We start from the raw sequence: 26,258 nt of genomic DNA on the forward strand, positions 1-26,258 counted from the left end.
TTCTTCTCAGTGCTGACAGGTTTTAAAAGGGATGAATGTTTTGTGTAGTCCCAAGAGGCCATATTGACTCCACGTATGTGACTCTCATACAGTGAAAGGTTTAATAGAATTTAAGAATAATGCCCACAGCGTGAATCATTAATGCTATTGCAGAGTGGCTGGGATCCAACCATGATTCTTGCATTTCTTGAATGTTGCTACTACATCAGTTTCTAGGGACATTTTGCCCAAACACCGGGAGGCAGACAGACAGGTCCCTGTTTGGCCTGCAGCATTACTCACATTCTGTGCTGTCAGTGATGAAACTGTATAGCCTGGATTCAAAACAGACTATAGGTGACAGCAGGTGTCCCATTACTCACTGTCTGATAACCCTTTTCTTGCCTCAACCCCTGCTGCCCAATACAATGCAACGTACTGTGCCACCGGACCTGTTATTGATTCTGTTTGTGGCACACAGATAATGCCCTGTAGATGCCTGAGAAGTTTTGGTAAGACTTTTAACTGGCTCCTTAAAAGGTCCATGAAGATATTGTGACTTTCTGTACAATTTGCTTTGCTAAAACTGGATTCCCAAGCATGGAGTAGCAGATGATGATGGAAGTGTAACAGTTTGCTCTTTTACAGCATGTTGGTCAACCATCTCTAGCTGCCTTACACACATCACATTTATCAGCATCACCCAGAGTTTGGGATTGTGGTACCTATTTAATGCTGAGACGCTGAGGCCTGGGGAGGTTTTGCAGCCCAGAATCACGTAGCACAGATAGATGATGAATCTGGAAATGTCTTGTGTTCAGGATATCATGGGCTCAGTTTATATACTACCAGTGCATTTCACAGTAAATCCGCAGTGAAGGTTGCTTGAAGGCAGCCCACATACGTGTGCTTAGCAGTTTTCAGGACTTGTTGGTGCTGATCTCTGCAGGCCTTTTCAAAGGCAGAGGATGCAGCCTGTGGTCTCTCTGGGAACCTCTTTAAGGCAATTTCAGTGTGTTCCTGTGAGCATGCTCTGTAGTGGGCCATTCCCCTTTATGGCTTGTCCACATACAAGCAGCTTCTCACTCGCTTACATTTGGAATAACATTTCAAAGCTGTTCGTAGTTGCCTGTATATATTTATTTCTAATAAATAATTTGTATAAGGTTATTTCAGTTACTTTTTTTTTTTTTTTTTTTTTATGGTTGCACCTACTTTTTGCACAATCATTTGTGCTTCTATCTTCAGAGTGGATTTACAAGTATGGTAGATAAAGTATTAAGTACATTTAGTACAGTCTCAGTATTTATGAAGTGTCCCATAATGAATTATGTTCTAAGCAGAAGCGTTTGCATGAGGATGGGAGGCAGAGAGGGGATTATTTTTTTTGCTTTTTATCCAGCAATGGTTTCTAGAGAATTCTCCATTGGTTGTTATTGCTGCTTTGCCAGCCAGACAAGATGCTATACATTTCAGCCATACACTTAATATTTAGTATTTTTCCCCATTGTATGAAGTATTACAACCCTTTTTACAAAGTCTATAAGTTCAAATATGTAAATGAGCAGTTCTATTTTATTCATGGTACCAAAGGTATTTGTTTTATTAGTGTTACTAGAATAAGCCTTGGGAATACGCCTTGGATCATACTGCATTCTGTGCTGGCTGAATATCAGCAAGATATTCAGAAGAAGCCAAAAAGCTTCTCTTAGTTGTGAATACAACTGAAAACTAGTGCCGAGCTAGGATTTGGTCTGTTGTTTCAAAGCTTAAAAGGTGTTTGCCGCTGTCCATAAAACATATGATCCCTGATGGAATAAATGGGGCAGGATCCTACAGAAGGGCTCTTCAACTTCACGTGCCAGTCTGCTGGCATGCTAATGCTGCTGTCCTGTGGAGAAGGCTGGCTTGCTCATGCCTTGGTTTTCTCACATTGGTCACACTGTAATAGTCTGAAAGCTTGCTGAGCACCTGTTCAGGATAAAGTGCTGGCAGGGTACACAATATAAATTGCTATATAATGTTACCTAGGAAAAGGCTATAGAAACACACTGCTGCACTTGGGAATTGGCAAAGGCTTCTGCCATTCCAACTTGCTTCCAATAAAAAAGTATTGTTGACTCCAGCAAGATAGCATGGACAGATATAAAATCCATCACTCTAAACAATGAGTAGCTGGCACAACATTGTAATTGTACCAGCTTGGGCACTATGCCCAGCTGCAGATGTCTTTAGAGTTCATTGCTTTAGAGAGAAACAAAATCCCAGTATGCAAGTTTGCACATGACTATTGTCTAATTGGCATAGGCTCCTGAAGAAGATAGCTTACTATTAAGAAAACAATCAGGCTTCCTGTAGCGATAACATTAAAGTCACTGATGTGAAAACATACGATGTCAATAGCGATGTTCTGGCATACATTATGTTTATACATGATGCTTTAAGGATCTTGCAGTGTTTGGTAAATGGTTCCTATTATTAGCAGTGGTGAGTTTTGAGAAGTCTTGACCTTCAAGTAATTTAAAAATGTCTTCAAAATATTATCATTTTGAAGACAGAAGACTGATGGTCCTGTACAGACTGCTTCTCTGGTTTGTTGTCTTCTCTGATTTGTTGTCTTCAAGGTTTTTGTTTAGATCAGTTTTTTTTAGACCAGTTTTTGAGTTTATTTCTTAATCCTGTTGTCATGAGATTGGATTTAAAACACTTCAGGCTGCTACGATAGAATAGAAATTGTGTCTTATAGTACTGGGATGAGAAAAGGATTTGCAGGATCGAAACGTAGTATAGTATGTGAATATTATGAATGCTGTAGATGTATATGTGTTGACCTTGCACTGCCAGAAACAGTAATAAACATAGCAATGTAAATATTATTCTCATGCATAATAATCCTATTAAATGCATGTTTCAGAGACAGCTTGTTATGATTTGTGAATACAGAACAGTTCTTCTCTTCCCTAATGTAATAGGACATTAGAGGAAGTAGAGTCAATCTGCATTAGAAAATAAAAAGTGGACTTGATCCTTTGTAGTGTTACTTGGTGAAAATTTTATGGTAGATGGCTACTGTAAGAACTGATGGTAAATAAAGTATCTATCTTCATGTACAAAGTATAGTAATTGTAAATACTTAGTGGCTCAAGGTCTTTTTTTATATTGGTAGTATGTGTTACTTCAAGAGAAAAATGAATAGGTGTAATGTTAAGGGCTCATCTGTATTTGTATTTTTCACTGGCGATGTGATCCTGAGCACCTAAGTTCTCAAGAGAAACCAAAGAAATGTGCAGCTCCTGAGAGGATGAAAATAGCAGATTAGGGCAAAGATAATAGAGATACTGAAAAGATTTTTAAATGGTCATACCTGCAGGAGAATTCTGAACTAAGTACCATTTTTGATGCACATTCAGTTTAGGTTTTGACTAGGTTTAAATAAACTAGATTTTAGTTAGCTTGAAGCCTCAGTTGAAAACTGAGACTGATTTCAAGTATCAGGAGTTTGTGCAGGATGCAGGAGGCTGTGAGGAGTATTTAGATTGCATGAAGAGGGAGGAATAGACAAACTCCAGCACCGTCAGTGTAATGAATGAGTATTTTCGACTACTCCAATATAGAGGTTTTTTTACCCTTTTGTCTCTCTGGTGCTGAATTTCTTACTGCAGAACAAAAAGGGGCAAGGATTCTTTTAGAGTCACTACTGTAATTTTCAGCTCTCTGCAATGAATGAAGAACTCAGTGAAGAAGATTTTACATTGCATACTGAGCAAATAACTTGGGTGCCATTGTTAACTAAGTACTTCTCTCTACTTTCTATGTGATAGATTCACTAGTTTGGGAGAACTGAGAGACATCACTGAACAATATCTTAGAAATGTTTATACAACTTAGAAGACTTTGGAAGGTAATTTCATTGATCACCTGCTGGTCCTGCAGTGAAAATCTTTATTAACAAGATGATAAGGACTGGAAGATTTCCAAAAGCTCCATGGTAGCAAAGCGCCTGCTATTTCACTAGTGCTAGCAAACTGCTTTGCATATTCAATCTGCCTTCTATAAGCAGACATAATAATCTGTTTTCAAAAAGCTTCACCACTGTGACTTGTTCTTCCTCAGTTATTGAAGTACATTGCATACTCTGTTGTAAAAATGTCAGGATGCATGCTTTCTGATAAGGCATGTGATGAAGACTTCAGTGACTCTCTGGCCATAACATCTATAACCAAACTCTTCAGAGGAACTTAGAAGTTTTTGCAGACCACATCATGTCTGCAAAATTTGCAGATCACATGATGTGGTCTGACAAATGAGGCAACTACTTATTACGAGCTTATTGTGGCAATATTTTCTTGTGTATATCCAAGATAAGCATTTTTAGTTTACATGAATTTTATGTTTTGACTGGCAAAAGTTGCTTTGTTTTACCCTGGAATGTTAATTCAGTATTATTTAAGATGGGCAGTGTACTATTGGTACCAAGAGTAATAGTGTTGCAGTGGCAACTGGCTCTTAGCTTTTTTCACCCAGAGATCTCAAGTGCTTTGCAGAGGAAAAAATAACAGCCCGTGTACTAAATGTATAATATTTGGTATCTGGTGTTAAAGTTTGTGGCTTGGCAGGAGGAGAAAAGGGTTTATATTCTGCTAATCTCAATGTAAAAAGCTTTTGTTGAATAGACTGGAGGGAATTAGATGTTGCATAGCTGGCCCTAACCAACCCTGTCTATTGCTTACCTTATCTTTATTTCAAAACTGGGGGAGCTGAGGCTCAGCAGGGGCCGTGCCCTGTCTGTGGTCATTCCAGACAGGCTTCAGGCAAGGCCAAGAAGGCTACCAAGTTTATAATCCTGAAAGAAACTTGGCTCAGAGACCTTCTGAACCAAACAGCAGGGCCTTTTCTTTTTTTTTTTTTTTTTTTTTTTTTTCTTCCCTCCTTGGGCTTTTGTCTTAGTAGGTGTTTTTTGGTTTGCTTTTAGAGAAAAGTTTGTTTATACGTGGTTATCTTGTGGAAGAGGGAAAATAGTAGCATCTTTGAATGTGTCAATGATAAAAAGTTGGATCATCATATGCTAGGTGCATTTACTGATTGTTCCGTAAGTGGAGGGACAATCATTTTCTTTGACTGTTGTGGCAATGAGAAGAGGGAGACCTACTGAACAAACAGCAATGACATTGAAGACCACGAAAAGGAAAGAGCTAAAATCTGGACTTTTTTTGTCATTGATGTTGTTTCTGCGAGAAATCAAGACCCAAAAGGTAGAAAGCTTATCTTCCCCCTCCTGTTCCTTGCCAAATGGTTCTTTTGATAGGTAATAACTACGTTATTCAGCATCAGGCTGTCAAAGTTCTCTTTCTATGGTAAACTCAGCAAGCTTTTTAAGAGTGTAAAGGTGAATGGGCTGCCTCTATTGACTCTGCTGCGGATTTTTGTCTTCCCATTTATCCTCATCCAGAAATATTTGAACGTAATACAGCTTTCAACACCATAGATTCTGGTATTTGGAGGTGTTCTTCCTTTGTGTCTGCTTCTGTTCTAAAGCAATTTGGCATTGCTTGTAATATAATTGTAATTATATGGCTATATTTGCTCTACTTGGTCTGTTATATTTGCAGCACATCTGACTGAGTAGACTTCCAGACTTGGGTTGTGTGGTCCACAGGAAGGGGCCACCTCTTCTGGGTCCACTAAAGCTCACTGTTTGGTGCGGGTATACATGTGCACTCTAGCACTGCCTATTTTAAGGCTGTATCTGAAAGCCACAGCAAACAAGTGGCTTTGCATTCTCTTCTCAGCCTGGATAGGCTTTTGCCTATTACATTAGTGTCCCTTTAGTTAGGACTTGATATCGGGGCCTTAATTCCAAAGTGATGTTTGGATTTCGGTGTTCAGCAGATGATTATGACCTTGTATTATCATCTCAGAAATCCTGCCAGACCCCAGCATGCTTTCCCATGACTGACACCACAGGGCTCATCTCTGCCTTTATCCAGAAGAGATTATTCCAACACGGCATTGTCTGGCTTGCCAAGTAGGTTTGTATGCAAACTGTAACTTGTTCCAAACGTGGTTGCCAAGTTAGTGTTTTGTTCAGGAACTTATGAGTTCATATTACTGCTTTTGGTATCTAAGCAGAGCTGTAAGCTTTTTTTTTTTTTTTTTTTTTAAATCTCTGCCCGAGTGCTCTACAGACGTGTGGCTCTTTTAATGAACACTTTCCACAGGTCTGTGGCCCTTACTAGGACAGAACAGTGACACCATCAGGAGCATGACCAGACTTCTTAGCCCTATTTAACCCTCTCACTTCCTGACTCGGAGACACAGTCCTTGAGGTTTAGATTAAGCTTTAAAAGATGCTTTTTATTAATGTTTAACCTTGATGGGGGTTATGACTATAACTTTCCATTATGTTATGAATGCCATTTTTCCCTGCCTCTGGAAAAATGCAACACTTAGTCATAGCAAAGTGCTAATGTTTAACTTCCCTTAAATTTTGCTTTCTGGATATTTAAGCACTGCACCATGTAAATTTATTAACTCTGGACAGCACTTTAGGTGTAATACAGAGCTTAACGCTTTTCAACATCCCGTTCTGTTGAGGCGGTGTTAAGTCATCTGTCCTGTTTCACTAAAAAAAAAAAAAGATGTTTGTATAAAGTGGTTTATTCAGTCTGTGACACCTTGAATATGTCACATCTGGGCAGGTTGGTGATGTAACTCTTGCTCAAATATCTGCCCAAAGAATGGTCTTCCATTACGGTCAGCTCCCTGAAGGTTGTACTGTGATGCTCAGAGGCAGATTTTCAGTAACTCTTCACACTGAACATGCCAGGCTCCTTGCAACTTAGATTGTAGATAAAAGGCAAAAAGTTAACATTTCTCTGTTTCCAGACTTGTTCCCCAGTACTCTAATTTCATTCCAGATGTTATTGCCACGGTTGTGGAAAGCTACAGTTGCATTTTGCAGATGGAAAGCCACAGGAGCTTGCCCTGCTGAATCAGGTGCATTTCTTCCATAACTCCTGCATGGATACAACTTAACTTGATTGATTTATGTACCAATCTAATTAGCTATGACTCTGCTTGTGGTAGGTATGTAAAAAAATCTGCTAATCTCTTTATTTCATTCCCTGGAAAATACTGTAAGTAAAGTTTTGCAGCTAAATCTTCAAGTATAAATGATAGGAGGGTGGGTAATTCTGGTGAGTTACTTCTTTTTTAAAAGAATATGAATTCTTTTAACTCATATTTACACAGTTGCATGTGTAAATTACTGTATGCTAGATGACAGTTAGCTTTGTATTATGTTATGAAGAATATCCATTGCTGTTTTCCCTTTGAGACTGAGCCAAATCTCAGGATGCTTGGTTTTTATTCAGCACTTGCCCAAGTCAAAGTCCCATAGCTCCAGGGGAGGATTTGCCTCAGTCAAAGCTGATAAGGCCCTCTGGAATTGTCGTTAGGTAGAAAGATCTTTTGTGCGCGCACTCAGCTCTGAATGTATATTTGTGTGTCTGGCAATCTAAAATGATAGATTAACTCCATGTGCTTTTCTAGAGATGTTTTTTTTTTTTTTTTCCTTATTTGTTCTAGTCCATTTTCTTTGTATGGGTAAAGAATGATCTATGTAAAATAATGTGAACAGTCATTAGATTTTTGGAGTCTCTATTATGTCACGAGACAGACCTTGATAAAAGAAAAGGGCACAAGTTCCACCTGTGAAAAGGCAATAACAGAGTGGATTAAGTTCTTTAAGTTCAACATGGGGTAACAGTTGTCTGACAAAGTTAACGGCATTGGATGTTTTCCAAGCTACTGGAGGTACAGCTGGTCGCAGAGAAGCAGCTGAGAGCATCCATTCCCTCATGCAGCTTTCTGTGAGCTCTCAAAATGTGGGCCATTTACTAAGCTTTACGCTTTTATTAAAAAACAAAAACAACAACAACAAAAAACTTAAAATAATTGGAAACATAATGAAGCAAGCCACTATACAATTATAATAAACCCTCATCCATCAATTCTTTAATCTTTAATCTGACCTATTACAACTTTCTTTGGTTGTTCTGTTACATTTTGAAAGAGACATCTATAGTAAGAAAAATACAACTCCTGACTGTTTTGGCATCTGTTGAAGTCTGTTTTGTTGTGATTACACAGTGCACTCGCATCTCAACCTGGAGTAATGTTCAGTGGATCTAAGGCACACTGAGCATGGTCTCATGAGAGTGTTTAAAACAGGATATGATGAATACAGATTGTACTTTCTTTGAAGACTTGATTTTGCAGTACTTTTTTTTTGTTTTGTTTTCTTCAGGCAAGTATATTGTTGAAATAGTTGAGGCTAAGGAGCAGAATGTAGCTCAGGATAATAAAAATATTTTACTGCTGTCTGTCAGATTGGATATGTGTCTCCTTAGGAACCAGAGCCAGGATCACAGGAAAAGTACACAGGCAGCTGTAAGATGTAAACCAAAGTGAGTGAGTTACTTCCTTTTATTACTTCTTGGTCTTTTGCAGTTTTGTCCCTCCTGGGCTAATCCAAACAAGCTATTTTGGAAGTGAGTGAGTTTAGTTTGTTGTTCTCCCTTTTTGTAAATGAATGGCACATCAGTAAAGGAGGTGCTCTTATAGATTCTCCAGAGGAAATTGTGATACTTGGATTTGTGGAGTAGGGCAGTCATGGCACTCTATTTATTTATTTACTTTTGTTTGTAAGCAAGAATTGTGTTGCTTTGGTACTGTTATGCAATAGAGACTTATTGAACCTTTTAAAGCCACTTATTATTTTTTGTAATTAGAACTAACTTCTGCAGCTGTCACTAAGCTCCTCATCAGATGATATATTTATTATATTAGAAATGAGAGGAGGCACGTGAGTAAGACTGAAAGGAATATGCTGTGCTCAGGGTAGGGTTTTATGTTTAAATGGGTGATCAGCATGTGTGGGTTGGACCAAGATGATTGCAGTACCAGTGCCTGACTAGTTCTGTGCTGCCTTTAATCCCCTGGTATTGTATTTCATTGTCTCCCAGTGCACTGCTGTCACAACTGAAATAAAAACCCTCTAAATTCAATGAACATTTTAATCTGTCATCAGAATCATGAAAGTCTTGTCAATCATGGCTTAAAAGTTAAGCATGCAGATCAAATCTGTAGAAAGAGGAGACACCTGGACTCCACAATGTAAGTGGAGATAGTTTAAGATATAAAATATGTTTCATTTATGTTTTAGGGTTTTAACAGTATATGTTGTTGCTTTTCCACATCTTCAAAAATCTAGAAAACCTGTTTAGTGACTTTGCAGGAGAAAATTTTAAGAATCAAATTAAATTGACAAGACAAATTCTTTGGTGGAAATATTACTTGTTTGTGGCAATACTTTGGATTTTAGGATTGCTCTTGAGCTGACAAGGAAGACCAGAAAATCTAGAAAAAATTAGTAGCTTGCAAATAAGTTAAGGTAGACCACTACAGGTTTACAAGAGACTTCAAACCTGAAAGTGACTGTAGTCACTTAAATGTGTATTTGGCTCGGCTATGACTTGTGAACAAATATTCTTGGTAAGCAATTTACATTTACACTGTTTGTTTCAAATGCAGATTAAATATGTAGAAAATATATGGTAATACAGTAACAACTTCAATGTCATATACATAGTACACAAAAGGATATTTATCTCCTGTTAATGAAGCTAAAGACAGTGTTATTAGTACTTTCAGATTAAAAATTAGGATTAGATTTATTTTAAAATGTGCTATTGTATTCCAGAAATTACTGTTGCTGTATGTACTGTAGCAGTACTGTGAAAAATTGATAGTGGAATGTCATACTTTGGTTTCAGATCACTGTTTGGTATTTCAAGTGATAACTTTTAAACACCACCTTATGTGAGATTTTCAGAAATGTTTATATTGATCTAAACTGGTACTCATTGAAGATGCAGCAAAACTCCCAAGCTGTGATGAGCATTTAGAGTAATCTGCCACCATACCATTACTGATCCTTAGGTACTTTTACTTTCACTACTGCCAGTGAAAATAACACGATTGATGGTGATAAGTGTTTGTGAGCAGGTGACATACCATTGTTGGCACTGCATCTCCCTTGCCATTGTGAGACTCAGTTTTCAGAGGCATGTGTTTTTGCCAAAAATGAACCACAGTCTATTGGTGTTTCTTTTTTGAAACAAAGCCAGCTGTTTAAGACCAAAAAAATAAATTCTAGCTTTGCCTGTGTTGCCATAACTTGAAGTGAAAGATTGAGATACCCTGGCTGTTTTTTTTATATTCTTATTTGCTTCTGCTATTACCATGTGGGGGGAAAAAAGATACTCCAAGTTCACACAGTGATATGCCTCTGAAGAACCATCATTTTCAAATGCTGAGCGCAGACAATGTGTGCATTGAGGTGAGCCACGTGGCTCACAACTGCCCCAAAGCAAAGCCAAGCCCATGGTGCACCTCCCACAAGTATGGAGAGGCTATTTAATGGGCGGGCGGGTGCTTGAGTGGGATTTTCCTCCAGCTGTGGTCCATCTAGTTCACTGACTTGCAATTGCATGCACAGTGCCACATAGCCAAAGTTTTAGCATTGTGTTTGAGAAAAGTTGTACTTTCCAATGTTATCATGCTATAATTGCTTGCCATTTTCCTATGGTAGAACTCCTGTTGCTGAGATATGAAGTGACTTCCTGAAGGTGGATGCAGGATTAGTTTTTAAGAGCTCTTAATTCTGAAGCTTTTGCTTTTATACAACTACTTTTTTAGAGCATAGTTAAACAACCGTACTGTCCTCAGAAAGTATCTGAATCTGTTCCTAAAGAAAATTCAAATTCTGAGGGGAAAGAATTTAATTCTGATACCTTATTTCATCTACATTAATACTTAAAAAAGCTAAATGAAATTTAGCTTTAGAGTTTTCCTCTCTCCAACAAATGTTTTTTTTTGCATCATAGGGCCAACTATTGATATGGCATGATAACAATACAATGGAATGGCAAGTTGAAATGATGAGAAGACTTTCATGCCTTTCTGGTATAGAATAGCTATCCCTACATACTTCAGCTGTCCTTCAGCAATATTTCTCAGCCAGGTGATAGCAGCTATTTCTGTGTTTGCAAAGATGACCATGTGTGCATGAAGTGTTATATGTTCATTAAAATACTTCAGTGGTGAGACCACTAAACTTTAGTCTGCAGGAATCAGCATACGGTTCCAGCCCAGGCCACTAGGAACTATTTCAAACTCTCTGGCAAGATAGATCATCATTCCATCTTGTAGCTGGACACACAAGCTATGATCTGAGGTGAATCATTTTGTTGGTTATCATATAAGTGTACATGGTGACCTTTGACAGCATTTTAAGTACCATCAGCTAAACATATTCTGCCACAGCACTTTGGTGGTGGTGGTGTAACCTGTGAAAGGTGCAGAGTCTGGGGACATATTTGTTCTGCATTGATAAATCTTCATAAAAAGAGGTCCAGTAAGCAGCAATATCTCCTACCTCAGTCTTCCTCCTACTGAAAGGAAAAGAGAAAATGTCAGTATGATTAAACTTTGGGACTGTAATGCATGCACAGGACTCCTGTAATTCAGTAAAGGTTTGTGTTATATTTGTGAATAGGTCACTGATGGCACTCCTAGATCTACAGCTGTGGCAAAGGATGGGGCAACATGTTAGAGTACACGGGGATGCAGAGTAATGCAAAACAGCCTGTAGGTCTGTTCGGTAGGATAGTGGAGGTCTCTTAGGTAGGATAGTGGTGCCACTTTTGCTGGAATGCCAGTCGCTTGTGTAGAGCATTAAAGCAAGAATAATTTAAAAAAATGGGGGGGGGGGGGTGCCAACGGGGGGGGGGGAATAAAAATGCAAACTAGTTGTGAGGAAAGCTTTTAGACAGAACAGTATGTCCTCACATCTGTTGTCTGTTTTATTAAGATCATGTGTGATGTCTGCAGAAAGTAGGTAACCCACCTTAGATCATGGCATTCAGAGAAGCTAAGGTTAACTGAGGTTTTATGTAGTGATTAATGAGTTCAGTCTGTAGATTGGGCTGGGAGCTGGTGGCCAGCAGAGCAACTAAAAGAGGAAATATCCCTTAAGCACTCAAGCCTCTTGCCGCAGGGAGCAACACTAGCAGCATTCACAAAGCTACAGACAGCTTCCCCCTACCCCACAGCCAGTGGCTGGGGAGGGAATGGCTGACTCCAGGCACACTCCCTGTCTGGGTCTGGATATGAATAAGTGGGGAAAGCGTACTTGTGTCAGAAATATAAACCTGTAAGGAGTGTGGCTGGAGGGAGATCAAAATGGAAGTTAGGTGGTGATTTGGGAGTGCTCAAACAGCAAGGCTGCTGGGCAGCCCTCTCCACAGCTCCTAGGGAAGGAAAGCATCTTTGGACTTCTAGGGTAGATAGAAAACTAGAAAGGGTGTTCAGGGGTTATCTGTAGCCAAGAACTGAAATTTATGTACATTTTGCTTCTAAATGCTTATCTTTTACTTTATAATTGAAGAAATTAATTATTGCTTAAGATTTTTTTTTCCTTTGATTTCCTTTTTTGCCTCTGTATCGTTAGGTGGTGAGATGAAACGGAATGAGATTTGCAGATTTAAATTGAGCTGTCCTTAGAGAAATTTTGAAAACAAGTTTTGCACACAGGCAGCTCTATAGAAAGAGGACCTGCTCCTGGGGAAGTGCTTGAGAACAGGAGGACTGGGAGGTGCTCCTTGCCAGTTCTGCAGGAAAGGCAACATCAGGCTCCTTTCATCTCCAGCTGCTAGATTCTGGTGTAGAGCAGCTCTTACAGAGTAGCGCTCCTCTTGCAGGAGCTGTGTTCAAGTCAGAGCTCAGGGCTTGGGCTGAAGCATGAAGTGTTTCAGCCTTGTGCTAACACTGTGGCTACAGGATCAGAGGAAGCTTAGAAAAATGTAATAATAAGAATAGTTTATGGTATGGAGACATTTCAGATGAAAGTGTTGAAAATATATGGTCTGTCCACCTTACAAAGAGTAAAACAAATAAGAGAATATAAAAATTTGTTAAATAGCAAAATGACATCAAGAAGCTGGATAGTACGTTTCTTGGTCTCATAATGTTGAAGGAGATGTCTGTGATTTTAGAAGATAGTAAACAGTATTGATAATGAGAAACGAATACTTGAAGTAGGTTATACATGGTGATTTAGTATCACACATGGCTTCTTGGGCCAACAATTTTAAAAGGTTAAGGGGAAAAAAAAAGCAGTAGACATTGCTATGGTTATAAAATTGGTTCAGAATGATAATACTGAATAATGACAGAGGTTTGGGAAGGAATGTTACTCTTCATGCTTCAAACATGTTTAACTACCAGAGAAAGAGAGAGGAAATGTATATGTGTATGTGCGGTTCTGGCTATCTTGCAGGTGGTGGTCATGGGATCCTTTTGGCTCCCTCAGTAGTGTCTGATACTAGCAAAACAATGCTAGGCTAGACACTCTAAGTGGTTAAAATAATAATAATCTGACCTATAGAGGTCAGATTTCTTTACTGTGGATCAGATAGACTGATTTTGGCTTCTCCTCAGCCAAGTTGTGTAATAGCGTCTGACACCTATCCAAGCACTGCAATGCACTGATGTTTCATGGTGAGCCAAAAAGAAGATGTAGTGTGTGTGAAACAATTAATGCTATTTATCCAGCTGAGGCTCAAAGGGAACAGATGATTTTATGAAGTAGGAAATTCGGGCAGGCTGTCCCAGACAGGTTGAGGTACAAAGCAGAAGATGGACATGGCAGGTGGGATAGTTATGCAGAGTGGCAGGAAAGAAGAGTCCAAATGTTACATGAGCTTAAAAAGCTGAGAAAAATGGGAAGAGCAAAAAGGCCAATGAAGTAGGGTGGAACAGATCCATGCAGTGTTTGTAAGACCATGCGCATGAGATTGAAATCCTCCCCATTCTTCCCTAGCTAGGCTGGAATTGTTTACAGTGCCGTGAGGAAGGGCTGTGAATGTCTCTGTCAAAACTCATGTTGCCCAGGCATCTGTTGGAGGAGAGCTCAGCCGGTGGGGTTGCCACAGTCCTGTTTGCTGTAGCCCAAACCCCTTCCAGTGACAGGATGTGAACAACAAGGGTAAGGAAGGTGGAAATGCAACCACCAGCTGTCATTTTGCCAGTGTTGCAGTTGAACTACAAGGAGTGGATTGGTTGGGTGCTAGATATTTTAACCACGTGATTTCAGAAAGGTTGGTAGTCTCAGGTCTAATGACACTGAAGTAATTTTACTAATGTCAGCAAAGTTGCTCAGGATTTGTACTGAAAATGTAATTGGGCCTTTTTTTTTTTTTTTTTTCCTGACTTGACTTGACAGCCAAGTTCTTATGTTCCTGTAAAATATATGCAAAATAGGTGTCCTTTGAAATAGCCAGGAACATATTATTTTCCTGTACACATGGAATACTCATTATCTTTAACTACTTGTATGTCAGGAGATGTGTGAGCAATGTCCAGAGCATCAGTAACACAGGGAACAGGATTTTGAACTCCTTTGTTATCCATAGGCTGGTGCACTGATTTGGTGTAGGAGCTCATACTGGTACTGTCGGTGAGTACCTGTTAGTTTGGTATCACTTTTTCCTTTGATAATGTCAGTGTACTTGCCTACATAATTAGGATTTTAATAATTAGGATTAGGGTTTTTTGTTGTTGTTGCTGTTGTTGTTTTGTTTTGTTTTTAACCAGTTAAGGTAAGATAGACAAAACTTTGAGTAGCTAACATGTAGCGCTTTAGAAGATAGATTTGATAAATCATTGGCTCTGGTGCTTTTTTAAACAAAAATCACCTCATTTCTTTCAAATTTCATTTGAAGAGTTGAAGAATTTCCAAAAGTCTCTTTATAGAAATTGCATTGATTTTTGATTTTGAAGGAAAAAATAATTTCTAAACTTTCTGTTCATAAAAATTAAGTTCATAAATGTTTTTGGCAGAATAAAAAAACCTTCTAGTATTGTGAAGCTTAAATAATTTAAAATTGAAAACCAGCTTATCCTTGGGCATTTTTCTTTTACTCCCCATAGGTAAATCTAGTGAGTTTAAGAAAACAATGTATTGGCAAACTTTGCTACTATAAACTAGCTTTTGCCTATTGCTCAGGATTATTAATCTTTATTAAGTCAGCTCACTCCAATGAGATTTGACCTTTGTTTTTCTTTTGAAATATTTTTTTTTTTCTTAATATGAAAATATGTTTGCACAAACTACTACTTAAATACTCTGGATTGAATTTAGTTCAGCACAGACACTTCTGGTAATATTCTAGAGAGGTTTTTATCTTGGGTGAGAAGGTTCAGAACATTTACATTGTAGGTTGTGTATCTTGTGCAAGCTGTAAAAATGTGTGGACTTGTAAAACGCATGTGCTTGGTACAGATTTATTCACTGCGTCTGCTGCCCCAGTGAGTCTCCACCAAAGCCTCCAATTACCGCAAAGATATAAAAGTCTAGACAGATGGAAAATTAATATTTACTGCAAAATACCCCGGGTTTTGATAAGTGGAAACTCTTGGAGCAACAGATGATGTTTGCAGTTAAGATTTAGAAAGCAGCCTGTTCAGGAAAAGATGAAAGCTCACGTACTTTCTGAAGTAGTAGGTCATCTAGTGATGGCCTTAAATGTCAGCATTACTGTTTCTGTGAACTGGAACCATCTGTGATGAAATGCTTAAAAAACGTTGTTCTGTACTGATAAAAATAAATATAGAGACATAATTTCCTCAAATGACCCCCCAAACCCAGTAAAAGTTGGCAAGATCCACCTCTCATTTCACAATTTCTGAAAGGTTTACAAAGGCTGCTGCCTTGACAGAGCCCTGTGCAGTGCAGGAATCAAAAAAAAAAATATAAAAAAATAAAAAAAAAAAATAAATAAAAGCTTTCAGGAGAGGGGGAAGCACCTAAGCACCTTGTGCAAGACATTTCCATACAGATCTCTTGCAGAGAAATCAGAGACTTTCAGGAGCAAGGTGCAGGTTCTCTACAATGAAGTGATATTTTTTTCCTGTTTCTCCATTGTGTAATAGCAAAATATTCTCATCTGGTTGGTATGCTGATGATAATGAATATCCCGTGCTGTTCCTGCTTTCTATAATGCTGTTGCCATAAGCTTTTCTTGCATTATGCAAGCACTGTAGTTGTTAGAACAAGAAAAAAGTATTTTAGTGAGACATAATGTTCTGACAGGAGCAAACCTCTCTATCTTCAGTGTAACAGCTGCTCCTCTCCTTTGTGTTCTTGTTGTTTTCTGTTTGTTTTAATTAATATCCTTTTATTTCCCTGGCAAACTAATCACTGAAGTATATTTTCAGCATCTTTGTCTTTTAAACCAGATTACTTTGCAATATATGTTAATGGGGGAAGTTTAGAATTCATGTGCATTTAAAATATAGGAGGTGATGGTTCAAATGATTTATAAAATATTGAAACTACTTGTGACTATAGCTTAATTATTTGCACAAGCCCACATGTGCAACTAATTTCTATTGCAACCGGTGTGACACAGCCACAAGCAGTGGTACCTGTGCTCCCACATGCTTTGTTACTTTTGGAAAGTCACCCACCTGTGTCTGTGAGATGCTATCAGCAGCATTTCAGTCCTGTTTCAACCCCACAGCTGTTGCCTTTCTTTCTAGCTGTACAAGGAGAAGTGAAAGTGTGCTTTCCTTGCACTTTCAGGAGCATCGTGTCAGGGACACCAAGAAGGAAGAATGTGCTACTCATGCCTGCAGTTTAGGGAGGATGCTACAGTCTGAAGACAAGTGCAGAAATGAGGGACAAAAAATACTTTAGTTTTCTTTAGAGGCTGCAGAAGATTGACTGTATTATGTAAATATTTGTGGAAAAAGGAGTATGACTAATAAAGGATTGCTTAGCAAAAACCGAACAAGGCCCAAGCTGGTGTGTTAAAGCAAACAGATACAAACTGGAAGCATAGCATCTTAGACAAGCTTGTCTAACAACAAATACAATGTTAGTGCTTGAGGGGTGGGGAGCCAGGTGATAGCTTCATCATTATTTGGTGTTTTCAAGAAAAGGCTGGATGCTTTTTCCAGAGGAAGTGCTTAATACGGTAATAACTAAATGAAATTTAATGCTCTGTGATAAGATAGGTTTAAGAAGATTGAAAGAATGGTGTAGCAATTCAAATGAATACCAAGACTTTGGTGTTGGTTTTTGTTGCTTTGTTTTTGTGGAAAGGAGTCATTTCTTCTCTGGGGTCCCTGGTGGACAGCAGAAGAATTGATGTACTTCTGTGCAGCAACTTGAACATAAAGAAAAATGTTCTTGTCGTCAGAACTGTGAAATACTAGGGGGGAAATGCCTGTGGAAGTTGCAATAATATTTTTGATGTAGTTGACTTTTGCCTTGAGAAAGAAGAATGAACTGGATGACCTCTACAGCTTCTCCCAGACATTTTTTTTCTGAGAGCCTGTAGTGGGTGATGTAGTTCTCCATTTTATCTTCAACTTCCTGTATGTTACTCTGGTAATCTGTTGCCCTTGCTCAGCCAAGTCTCTGGACTTTTCTCCGACTGCCTTGTACACCCATTTGTGAGCATCACATGTAATGCATCTGTTTAATGCCTTATATCCAAGCACAAACAATATTCTACATGTTGTAATTTCAAGAAAGAAAGTTACAACGCACCATCTTCTTTTTAGGTCCTCCAGGGAAAAGAGGTAAGCGGGGCAGAAGAGGAGAGACTGGTAAGTTTTCACTTTTGTGATTCATTGCTGTTTGATGTCTGCGTGGTTTTGGGAGGATGCATACCCAGCATGCCTTCATCTTTATTTTTATTTCGTGTGTGCTCTGAAAGAGAGTTCTGAAGCTTCTCTTGTAGAAATTTGTGACCCTTGGCATATACCTGGTGGCCTTCCAGATAGTTACCTGGTCTTGAGAGTCATTACTTTGTAGTCACACCTCACAATGTTTGATGTGGTGCCATTGGCAACATTACCGGTAATTGTCAAACCATTTCCGTGTCTTCTAAGTCTTGCACAAATCAGAGTAACTCCATGTTAGTCAGCAGCTGGGGGGATACTGTAAGTCAGCATTGCATGAGGCCTCCTTGGTTTGAGATGAACAGTTTGAGAAGGAAAGAAGTATGTTAAGAGTGTCAGTGTTCAGGTAAATAAAGTGACAAATAGAATATTCAGTTTGAGAGAAATTGCTGTTTACTAGAAACAAGTAGCAAGTTAGTTGTCATGTAAATAAGAAAAACATTTGGTGGTTTGTTATCCTGTACCAGGGAGCTGGCTGTTGAGAAATAAAATCCGAGTGTTGGCGTAGAGCTTGAAATTTCATGTGGGACAGTGTTGTGAGATGCTGAGTGCCTCTTCCTGGGAATTGGAACTGTCGATTATGTTGCAGGACTGAGTCTTCAGCGAAGGTGAATTTTCTAGAATTGATGCAGGAGAAAATGAGCATTTCTAATCTCCTTGGCTGTATTGTCTGTTTTGCCCGTTAGGGAATTCTTCCAATCAGCTTGGTCTCTGTAAATTCATTATGTAGCCCTCCTTAATCTTGTAAATGATTATTTATCTGGCTCTTAAAAACTATTTCCATATTTTCCTGCATCACAAAACTGAAACCAAACCCTGCCAAAGGTTAATATAAATCACCTTGATGTTTCCATTCGAGGTTGGATTAGTATTTACTTGAGAAAAAAGCATTGCGCTACAGAAGGGAATTCTGAGGTTAAAGATTGTCTTACAGATGATCCTGGCAATTACTTTGCAGTATGCTTGTTGATTCATTTTATGTCTCAAATAAACACACATTAAACTATTAACAAAGGAAATTGATCTTTCTTGTTTAAAAACAGACCTGCAATTTAAAATGCCATTTAAGAATATTTACCAGTATAAAGAAAGTGCCTTAGTTACAGGACAGTAAAACTGCATTGTTAAAAACAAAAGGCTATCAATATTAAAAGCAATCTCCAAGTACAGCTGCTGCGGTTTTATACTCCTTTTGCACTTCACTTTATTCAGAAATTAGAGAGAGGCATAAAAGCTAATGAAATGCCATTGATTTGGGAGCTGCAGCTGCTCAAGTTAATAAGACTGAAATAGTAGATTTGATTTGTGGCCCTTTGATGATGTTTCCAAGAACTGCTATACAAAAGTCTTTGAGTTTAAATAATTGAAAAAATGTGCAAATATCACTTCATGAAGTGTGACATTTTAACAGGGAACATTTTATATGTGTGCCTTGAGAAAGGAAGGTGATGAAAAGAAAGTTCACTACTGTCAGGTGGCCACTGAATCTGCCCTTGTAGGCTAAGTTGGAAGGCTGGAAGATGCTGGTGCACGTATGTCTTGACTAGATGCCAAGGTTAAATGCCAAGGGTACTTGGTGCAACTTTGCAGCCAAGCTGTGATGAAATGCCCAACCGTGTGGCTAACTGAAACTAGTGATGTGGTTACATATGCTTTGTGTGGAGTCTGACAAAATGAGTCATGGTCCATGGCTGGTATTTTTGGCCTGGCATGAAATTGCATGGAAATGGATGGAGAAGCAACTTGCATAAGATTGCATGACTGTAGCTGAAGAATTTGCTTCCTTGTTAAGGTAAGAGCATGCATTTGAGCAGTAGCTGTATTTACAAGTTGCAAAGCCCAACTAAACCAAAAGTGACTTGAATGGGAAAATGCGTACGGTGTATTAGCAGCATTGTTTGCTTACGATCCTGAGGCCTTGTGTTTGGATTTGTATATATGTGTCTTTCTTTAAAAACTTCATAAGCTTACGGTTTATTTTTTTTTGTCTTTTTTCCCCCCCCTCTTTCCCCTTTTCCTCCTCCACAGGACCTCCTGTAAGTACAGTGATACATTGTTGGTTCTTCCAGAATCAGGGAGAAATCTGTTAGATACCGTTTTGTTATCACCACGATAAACTGATCATGTATCATCAAGAGGGAATTTTTATGTTTATACTTACACAGCATAAATAGTAACTAATTATTTTGGAACCAAATAATTTAGTCAGGAAGTTCCTTAAGAAAAATGTCTCTAAAACTATAAAGCTTTACATTCAGCGCTCCAGATAGCAGTTTGGACTACAATTCCATGTAAGTACATTATGCTCATTTTGCTTATAACTTGGGAACAAATATTTTGCTACAGGATAAAAATGTGCAAGTGTGTTGTCTGAAGTCCATACTCAGTTACTCTGCCTTGTACTGGGTAGCAACTTCCTCCTAAGTTGTCACAGACTCTCGGGGTAAAGACTCCTTGCTCTTCAGAGGTACATGGGCTGACAGGCTCATTGTGGCCAGTAAGTCCTTGTGTCAAATGAATATTAAATAAGACTGCTCTGTTTAGTAACTTGGTTGACTTTCATGCAGCTCTTGTTGGTAAGAAAACAGTTCTCAGCTTTTTTTTTTTTTTTTTTTTTTTTTTTTTTTTGTGGCATATTCCCAGGGTAGGTCAAAAGTCAGACTTGAAGAACAGGAGTAAACACATGAATCTCAAACATTTGTATTTGTCATGCCATCCATGTTCACCATATGGTATGAAAGTGTCAGCTTGAAAATAGTGAATTAATATGCTGAACTTCTGCTGTGACCTATTGATTTTAGTGCAAGCTGTATGTACTGAGCAGTGATAATACTTATCCTTGAAAGATTTTGACCATGTTCTCAGGAGTTCATAGTGGCAAGTTCATTTAACAAGCCATCAATGAAAAGCCAGGGTAAATTCATAATAGCACAGTCTATTTGAAAGAAACATTGCCTTCCTCATTTTTTTTTGCAGTCTTCCCGTGAAACGCAAAGAATAACCATAAAACATGATGCAAGTGGTTTTCCTGTAGCAAGACAACAAAGCAAGAGTTCACTATGTGGCTCATTATGAATGTCTTTGACTCTGTAGGTCCCCTTTAAAAAAAAAAAAAAAAAAAAAAAGTCTTAAAAAGTGTCTGACTTAAAATTCCGAGTCTTATATACAAAACTGCCTTACAATACTTCATCTTGCTGAAAGTCAGTAAGGTTTTAAGTTGATATAAGGCATTTTAAAACGTAGTTTCTGTTGCTAATTCACTTTTTGAATCTCATAGACATAGTCTGGCTAGGAGCAACTGTTGCAAACTCAATTGTTGTTTTCACCTGGGATACTGTGGTAATCCTTTTCATTTAAAATAGCAAATATTTGTATATCCCACACAGAATTCCATGGAGTTTAGGTGCATGCTGTATTTTCAAAGGGTACTGCAGTGCTCTGTTTATTTTCCTTGTACATGACTACTGAGTATCACGTGTGGGACCAGTCAAAGGCTGGGGCTTTCGTTTTTTTTTTTATGCTCTTCTGTAGCATTCTCAAATTTCTTCTTTGGCACCTATGATCTAGCAGTAGCCTATGTATTTATGACCTTACTGCCTAAGCACTACATCTTTTTTTTCTTTAACCACATGTTGCCCTTTGGTCTATAGGGGTGACTCTCTTTGCAAAGGCAATGCTGTTGAGCATCAGAAGTAGTCAGTAGCTTCTTAACTATAATGTTTAATTTAAAACATATGATTTCCATTGTCAAAGCCCCCTTTTTCACCATGTAGTACCTATTTCATATTTATTGGCTTGAAATATCATCACATATCAAAAAATTAATGGATATGCACTTTTTAATTTGCCAGTAATGTACTCAGTATGCTTGTTATGTCATATGTCATGACTGTGTTGTTAATGTGTGTCATACCATTTCATCTCATTCAACCAGGGTCTACCAGGGCGAAATGGCTATCCGGTAATTCATCATATATTTACGATAGCTTATACTACTCCAAAATTATGTTTCTGTTTTTTGGTTTTGCTTTATTATTGTCAAAAGGACCTTTTTCCTGTTTCTCAGATGCCTACAAAACGTAAGACTTTCCTTAAAATAAAACAAAATTTTTGAGAAATTTTTAAAAAGAACCTCAGTGTTTACAGTGCATAAATGCAATGCACTGCTTGTTTGACATTGTACATATTTTGTGTTGAGTGTCTGCATTCTTGCATACAAAATTAAGTTTTCACTATAATTAAAAAAAAAAAATAAAATCCTTTAGCAGGATGCTGCATCTCAATTTGCCATACCAGAAAGCTGTTCAGCTGGCATATGCAATCTCTAAATCCTTTCTTTTGATTGTCCTGTTTCTCTTGATTGCTTCCTTCGATGCACTTTGATCAAAATAAAATGCTATTACGGAGGTCGTAGCAGCTGGCTGCGTAGTCTCTCAGTATTTTTATGATAATGTATGTACTTCATTTTTCTCTCAGTTTTGTTCATATCTTTGGGATTTGTTGCCTGAAAATTGTAATATATGAAATAATGCATCTTTATAAATACTGTTAACAATGTATTTCATTCAAGTAGTCAGGAGAGCTGACTGTTGTGTCCCACTCAAGAAAAGAATTATGTGCCTGGTGTCATGTGTATATTAGAAACCAAGTGACAAAATGTAGTAGCAGATTCATTTCAGAGACAATACATATGCGGAACATAGTGACTGGTAAGGCATGATAATGATCTTACTTTAAAGACTTGATAATATATCATGGAGGGCCCTTCCAAACTGATTTGCCTGTATATTTCAGACAAAAGATTAATTTTTTAGTGAGTTTTAAAAATGTTTGTGTTCGTAGATGTACACTGCTTACCTTGAACAGCTGGTGGTGAAGGACAATTTGAATTGTAAAGTAGGTATGTTTATTCAGCGCTGGGCAGCACGGAGGGTAGTCCCACCAAAGTCGTGCGCAACAACTCGCTCGCGTGCATTCTCTTTTATCCCCTAAAATATTACATATGCATTAAGTTTCGCAACACACCTATACATATTCATTTCCTAGCTCCGCCTAGCCCCGCTTCATATACTAATTATCTTATCAGTCCTTCTGTGCTTACGTAGTATTCTCTGGTGGTCGTCCGGGTGGTTGTCAGGTGGTCATTAGGATGAAGTAAGACGTCTTCCTCAGAGTTGAACTTTTAACCTCGTCTCCCTGCACATGCTCCCTGAGCCCTTGGTCACAATCTGAGTCATAAGGTTGGTTTGGTCCGGTTCTTGGGGTCTGAGGGGCTCCTATTATCTTGAGGCCTTGCATGTTTATCTTATCCTTTGTAAACAGTCCTCCTTATCTTTGAGCCCTTGCTCACAGTCCGAACAATAAGGTTAGGTTGATCTGGTTCTTGGAGCCTCAGGGGTTCATCAGGAGGCCTAGGCTCAGCATAGGCCCAGTACATTGCAAATGTAGCACATATTAAACAGTGAGTGTTGTCTATATATTTATTCTTAATCAGTCACTCTCTAATTTCTAATCCCATGTTTCAGTATGTTTTTTTCAGGGCATCTTTTGTAATTGCAGAGTTTACTGAGAAATGTTACCAATGAAATATCATCCAATGCATATCTTTACTATTATGAGTAGTTGCAAATCAGCTGGAGAGGAATTAATCACTAGTAGTAAGAAACCTGCTTGAATGCAATGAAACCATTATCAGGTTTCAGAATGCTTATTCCAATTTCACTTATAGTGCTTAATATGAGTGTGTGTGTGGGAGAAGACTGAGTGAAAAGCTTTCAAAAAAAAAAAAAAATATCATCTACCTGTGAACTTTGTATACAGAGATTTGGATTTATAGGAAGAAAGACCCACGGTGACAACAAAACAGCCCTTATTTTGCAGCTTCTATGGAAATTAAATATTTTTGGAGTTCAGTGTTCCAGCTAATGACCTTAAAGCACAGGGTGAAGGTTATGTTGTGCAATGCATGAAAGCCTCATAGACATCTTGGCAAGTTTAGAAAATGAGTAAATGCATCAGTGATGGACTCGTGCATGTTTTGAATGCTCCACGAGGACAGCCTGAAAATAATTTCTTCAAAGCCTGAAGGCCCGGTGCTTTGTCCGTGGTCCAGCTGTTTTCTTGGAGAGGTTTGCTGTGAGATCTGAAGACAATAAAGGCACTTGAAAGCAGTGTTACTGAAATTGCTGGTTCTAAAGGTGGCATTGTTATGGACAAACTTCAGTGCGAATGTGTTTCTCTGCACGCATGCAGGCATCTATGCATGCACATGCAAATGTGTGCCTTTGGTAGTGCTTAGCACTCATCAAATGCTACTTCTTCCTGCTTGAAAATGACTGGGAATAGAATTTGGCTTTGCTTCTTGTTCATTGTCCTTGGCTGGCTGTTCAGACCTTTTCAGTTGCAGCCATGTCATCCTGCTGTGAATGGGAAATACATAACAGCAAATGTGATGCTTTTTAAAAGCACTTGTACAGTCTTTAGACCTCTATGAAAAGGCTATTAGATTTTAAATTTATTTATCTAGAGTCTTATTTAACTCCCTTAGAAACATTATTGCTTTAATCTTTATTAGATTTTCTAGGGTATTCTGTGAGGATAGTGAGGTATATCTGCCACATGTAAACCAAAAAAGCTCTCTGCTCAGTAGGTAAAAATATATCGTTGCAATCTCACAAAACCTAGCAGCTGTTTTCTCCAAAACTTAAGTTTTCAGTGTCTTCATTCATTCCAATTCTGAAGGTACCTTAAGACGTACTAACAGTAACAGTGAAAGGAATTCCAGTGAGAAATCCAAGTTGCTGGGAAGATATGATACCAAAAGTCAAGAACATAGGCTGGACTTGCTGCTAATGTGTAACACAGTTATCAAGGGGTTTATAAGACCGTGATTAATTAAGTTATTATGTAAGGCTCCACCAAAACTATAAAAGCTGTATAGTGCTATGGCTCCTTTTATCCTCGTTAAGAGCTTTGTATAACAAATAGAGTGATCAAATCCAGAGTTTTAACTCTTTCTACTTCTGTTTAAAGTTGAAATAGACTATCATAACTTCTTAAGTAAAAGAGAACTAGAAAAATGTGTAATCATAAGAACAAGAACATTGGCATTTTTTGCAGTGTTGTTGCAGACAATCTCACTTGAGAAATAGTAATGCTGGAACCTGTGATAATAATAATAAAATAGTTCAGATGCTTGGGATTGGAGTGAAGAGACTAAATACACAAACCCTGTGGTGTGGGGAAAAGAAACTTGCGAGATGGTTGGATGAGTAGAAGTTATTTTTTTTCCACTGAAAGATTGAAGTGGGCTGAGAAAATTTTTCCTACCTCTTCTCCCAAGTTGAATTTCAGATCAAGTTAAATATCCAAGTAAATCATCCTCAAAATTACTGCATTGTGGTACAGATGCACTATCTTCAGATTTCAGAATGAAGTGTCAGAATACGACAGCGTTTATAGAATTGCTTCATAAAAGAAGGTTGGTGAAATTTCTCTTACATCTTTCCATGATAACAGGCTGCAGAGCAGCTGATGCACTTACAAGACTTTAGGACCTGTGGAGAGTTTTGTCTGCTCCGGGTGACTGTGTGCTTTGCATTAATTCCCATTTTTCTCAATCTTTGTTGACTTTAGTAGCAGAAAATGCCTTAAACATCATGCATCTGAGTTTTGTACCTGTCAAGATAGTGTCTCAATATACCACAAGACAAGCAGTATCAAGACCTGTGGAGAACTTCAGATTGTTGTTAGAAGTCTCTGACTCCTGTTCCGATATTAGTAAAGACAAAGAACGCTCCAGAAAAAAAAAAAACGGCGGGGGGGGGGGCGGGGGTGTAAATGGGTTTGAGTATGAAGAAATAAGCTTTGTATGGAAGAATGTGAAAACTGCTGTTGTGTGAAATTGGAAAAATGTGTTTTATTGTCATGCTGTATTCCTTTGTCTTTGTCAGTACTTCTTATTTCATTGTTTCTCCTGCCTCTCCAGGTAGAGAGAGACTGAGGCTGTGTAGGCAAGTGTGCAGTAAGCAGTAATGTAGCATGAGCCCTTTCTTCTTCCTTCCTCCATTCTTGCTGTCATATTATGAAACCCTATTGTAATTATAAATAATAAATTTCCTGGACAGCTTGGGAAGAGCACCTTTGTGAAGGGAAAAGCATTAGGCTTTCATTCTTTCTATTCTGTGCAGTGACCAGGTAAGGCTATGATTGAGGGCTCTTTTGTATTTGCCTACATCAAGTAACTATAAGGTTTGGCTCTGGTCTTTCACCTGTTTATTTTTAAAAAGCATAAAGCCAAACTCAATAGATACACCAATGATATTTTTTTTTCCTAGCGTAAGAAGTAGTGTACAATTGATGCATGAAGTTTTCGAATCAGGGTATTCTGTCAGATGACTGCTTTTCCAGTTTCTTTCTTCTTTATTAGCATTGCTAAAAAAAAAAAAAAAAAAAAAAAAAAAAAA

The 26,258-nt window shown here is 38.2% G+C and overlaps 1 protein-coding gene across 1 annotated transcript in view; it reads left to right on the top strand.

Annotated features, from left to right (window-relative positions):
- The window catches only part of COL25A1 (collagen type XXV alpha 1 chain), a 314,583-nt gene that overhangs the window by 131,003 nt on the left and 157,322 nt on the right, over positions 1–26,258 (top strand). The window contains exons 3-4 of the mRNA XM_035324280.1: positions 17,674–17,718; positions 19,822–19,829. Of these exons, the coding sequence (XP_035180171.1) occupies positions 17,674–17,718; positions 19,822–19,829 (53 nt within the window). The remainder of the gene's footprint in view (positions 1–17,673; positions 17,719–19,821; positions 19,830–26,258) is intronic.

The sequence above is a fragment of the Oxyura jamaicensis genome, chromosome 4, assembly GCF_011077185.1.
Source record: "Oxyura jamaicensis isolate SHBP4307 breed ruddy duck chromosome 4, BPBGC_Ojam_1.0, whole genome shotgun sequence".
Taxonomy (NCBI): domain Eukaryota; kingdom Metazoa; phylum Chordata; class Aves; order Anseriformes; family Anatidae; genus Oxyura; species Oxyura jamaicensis.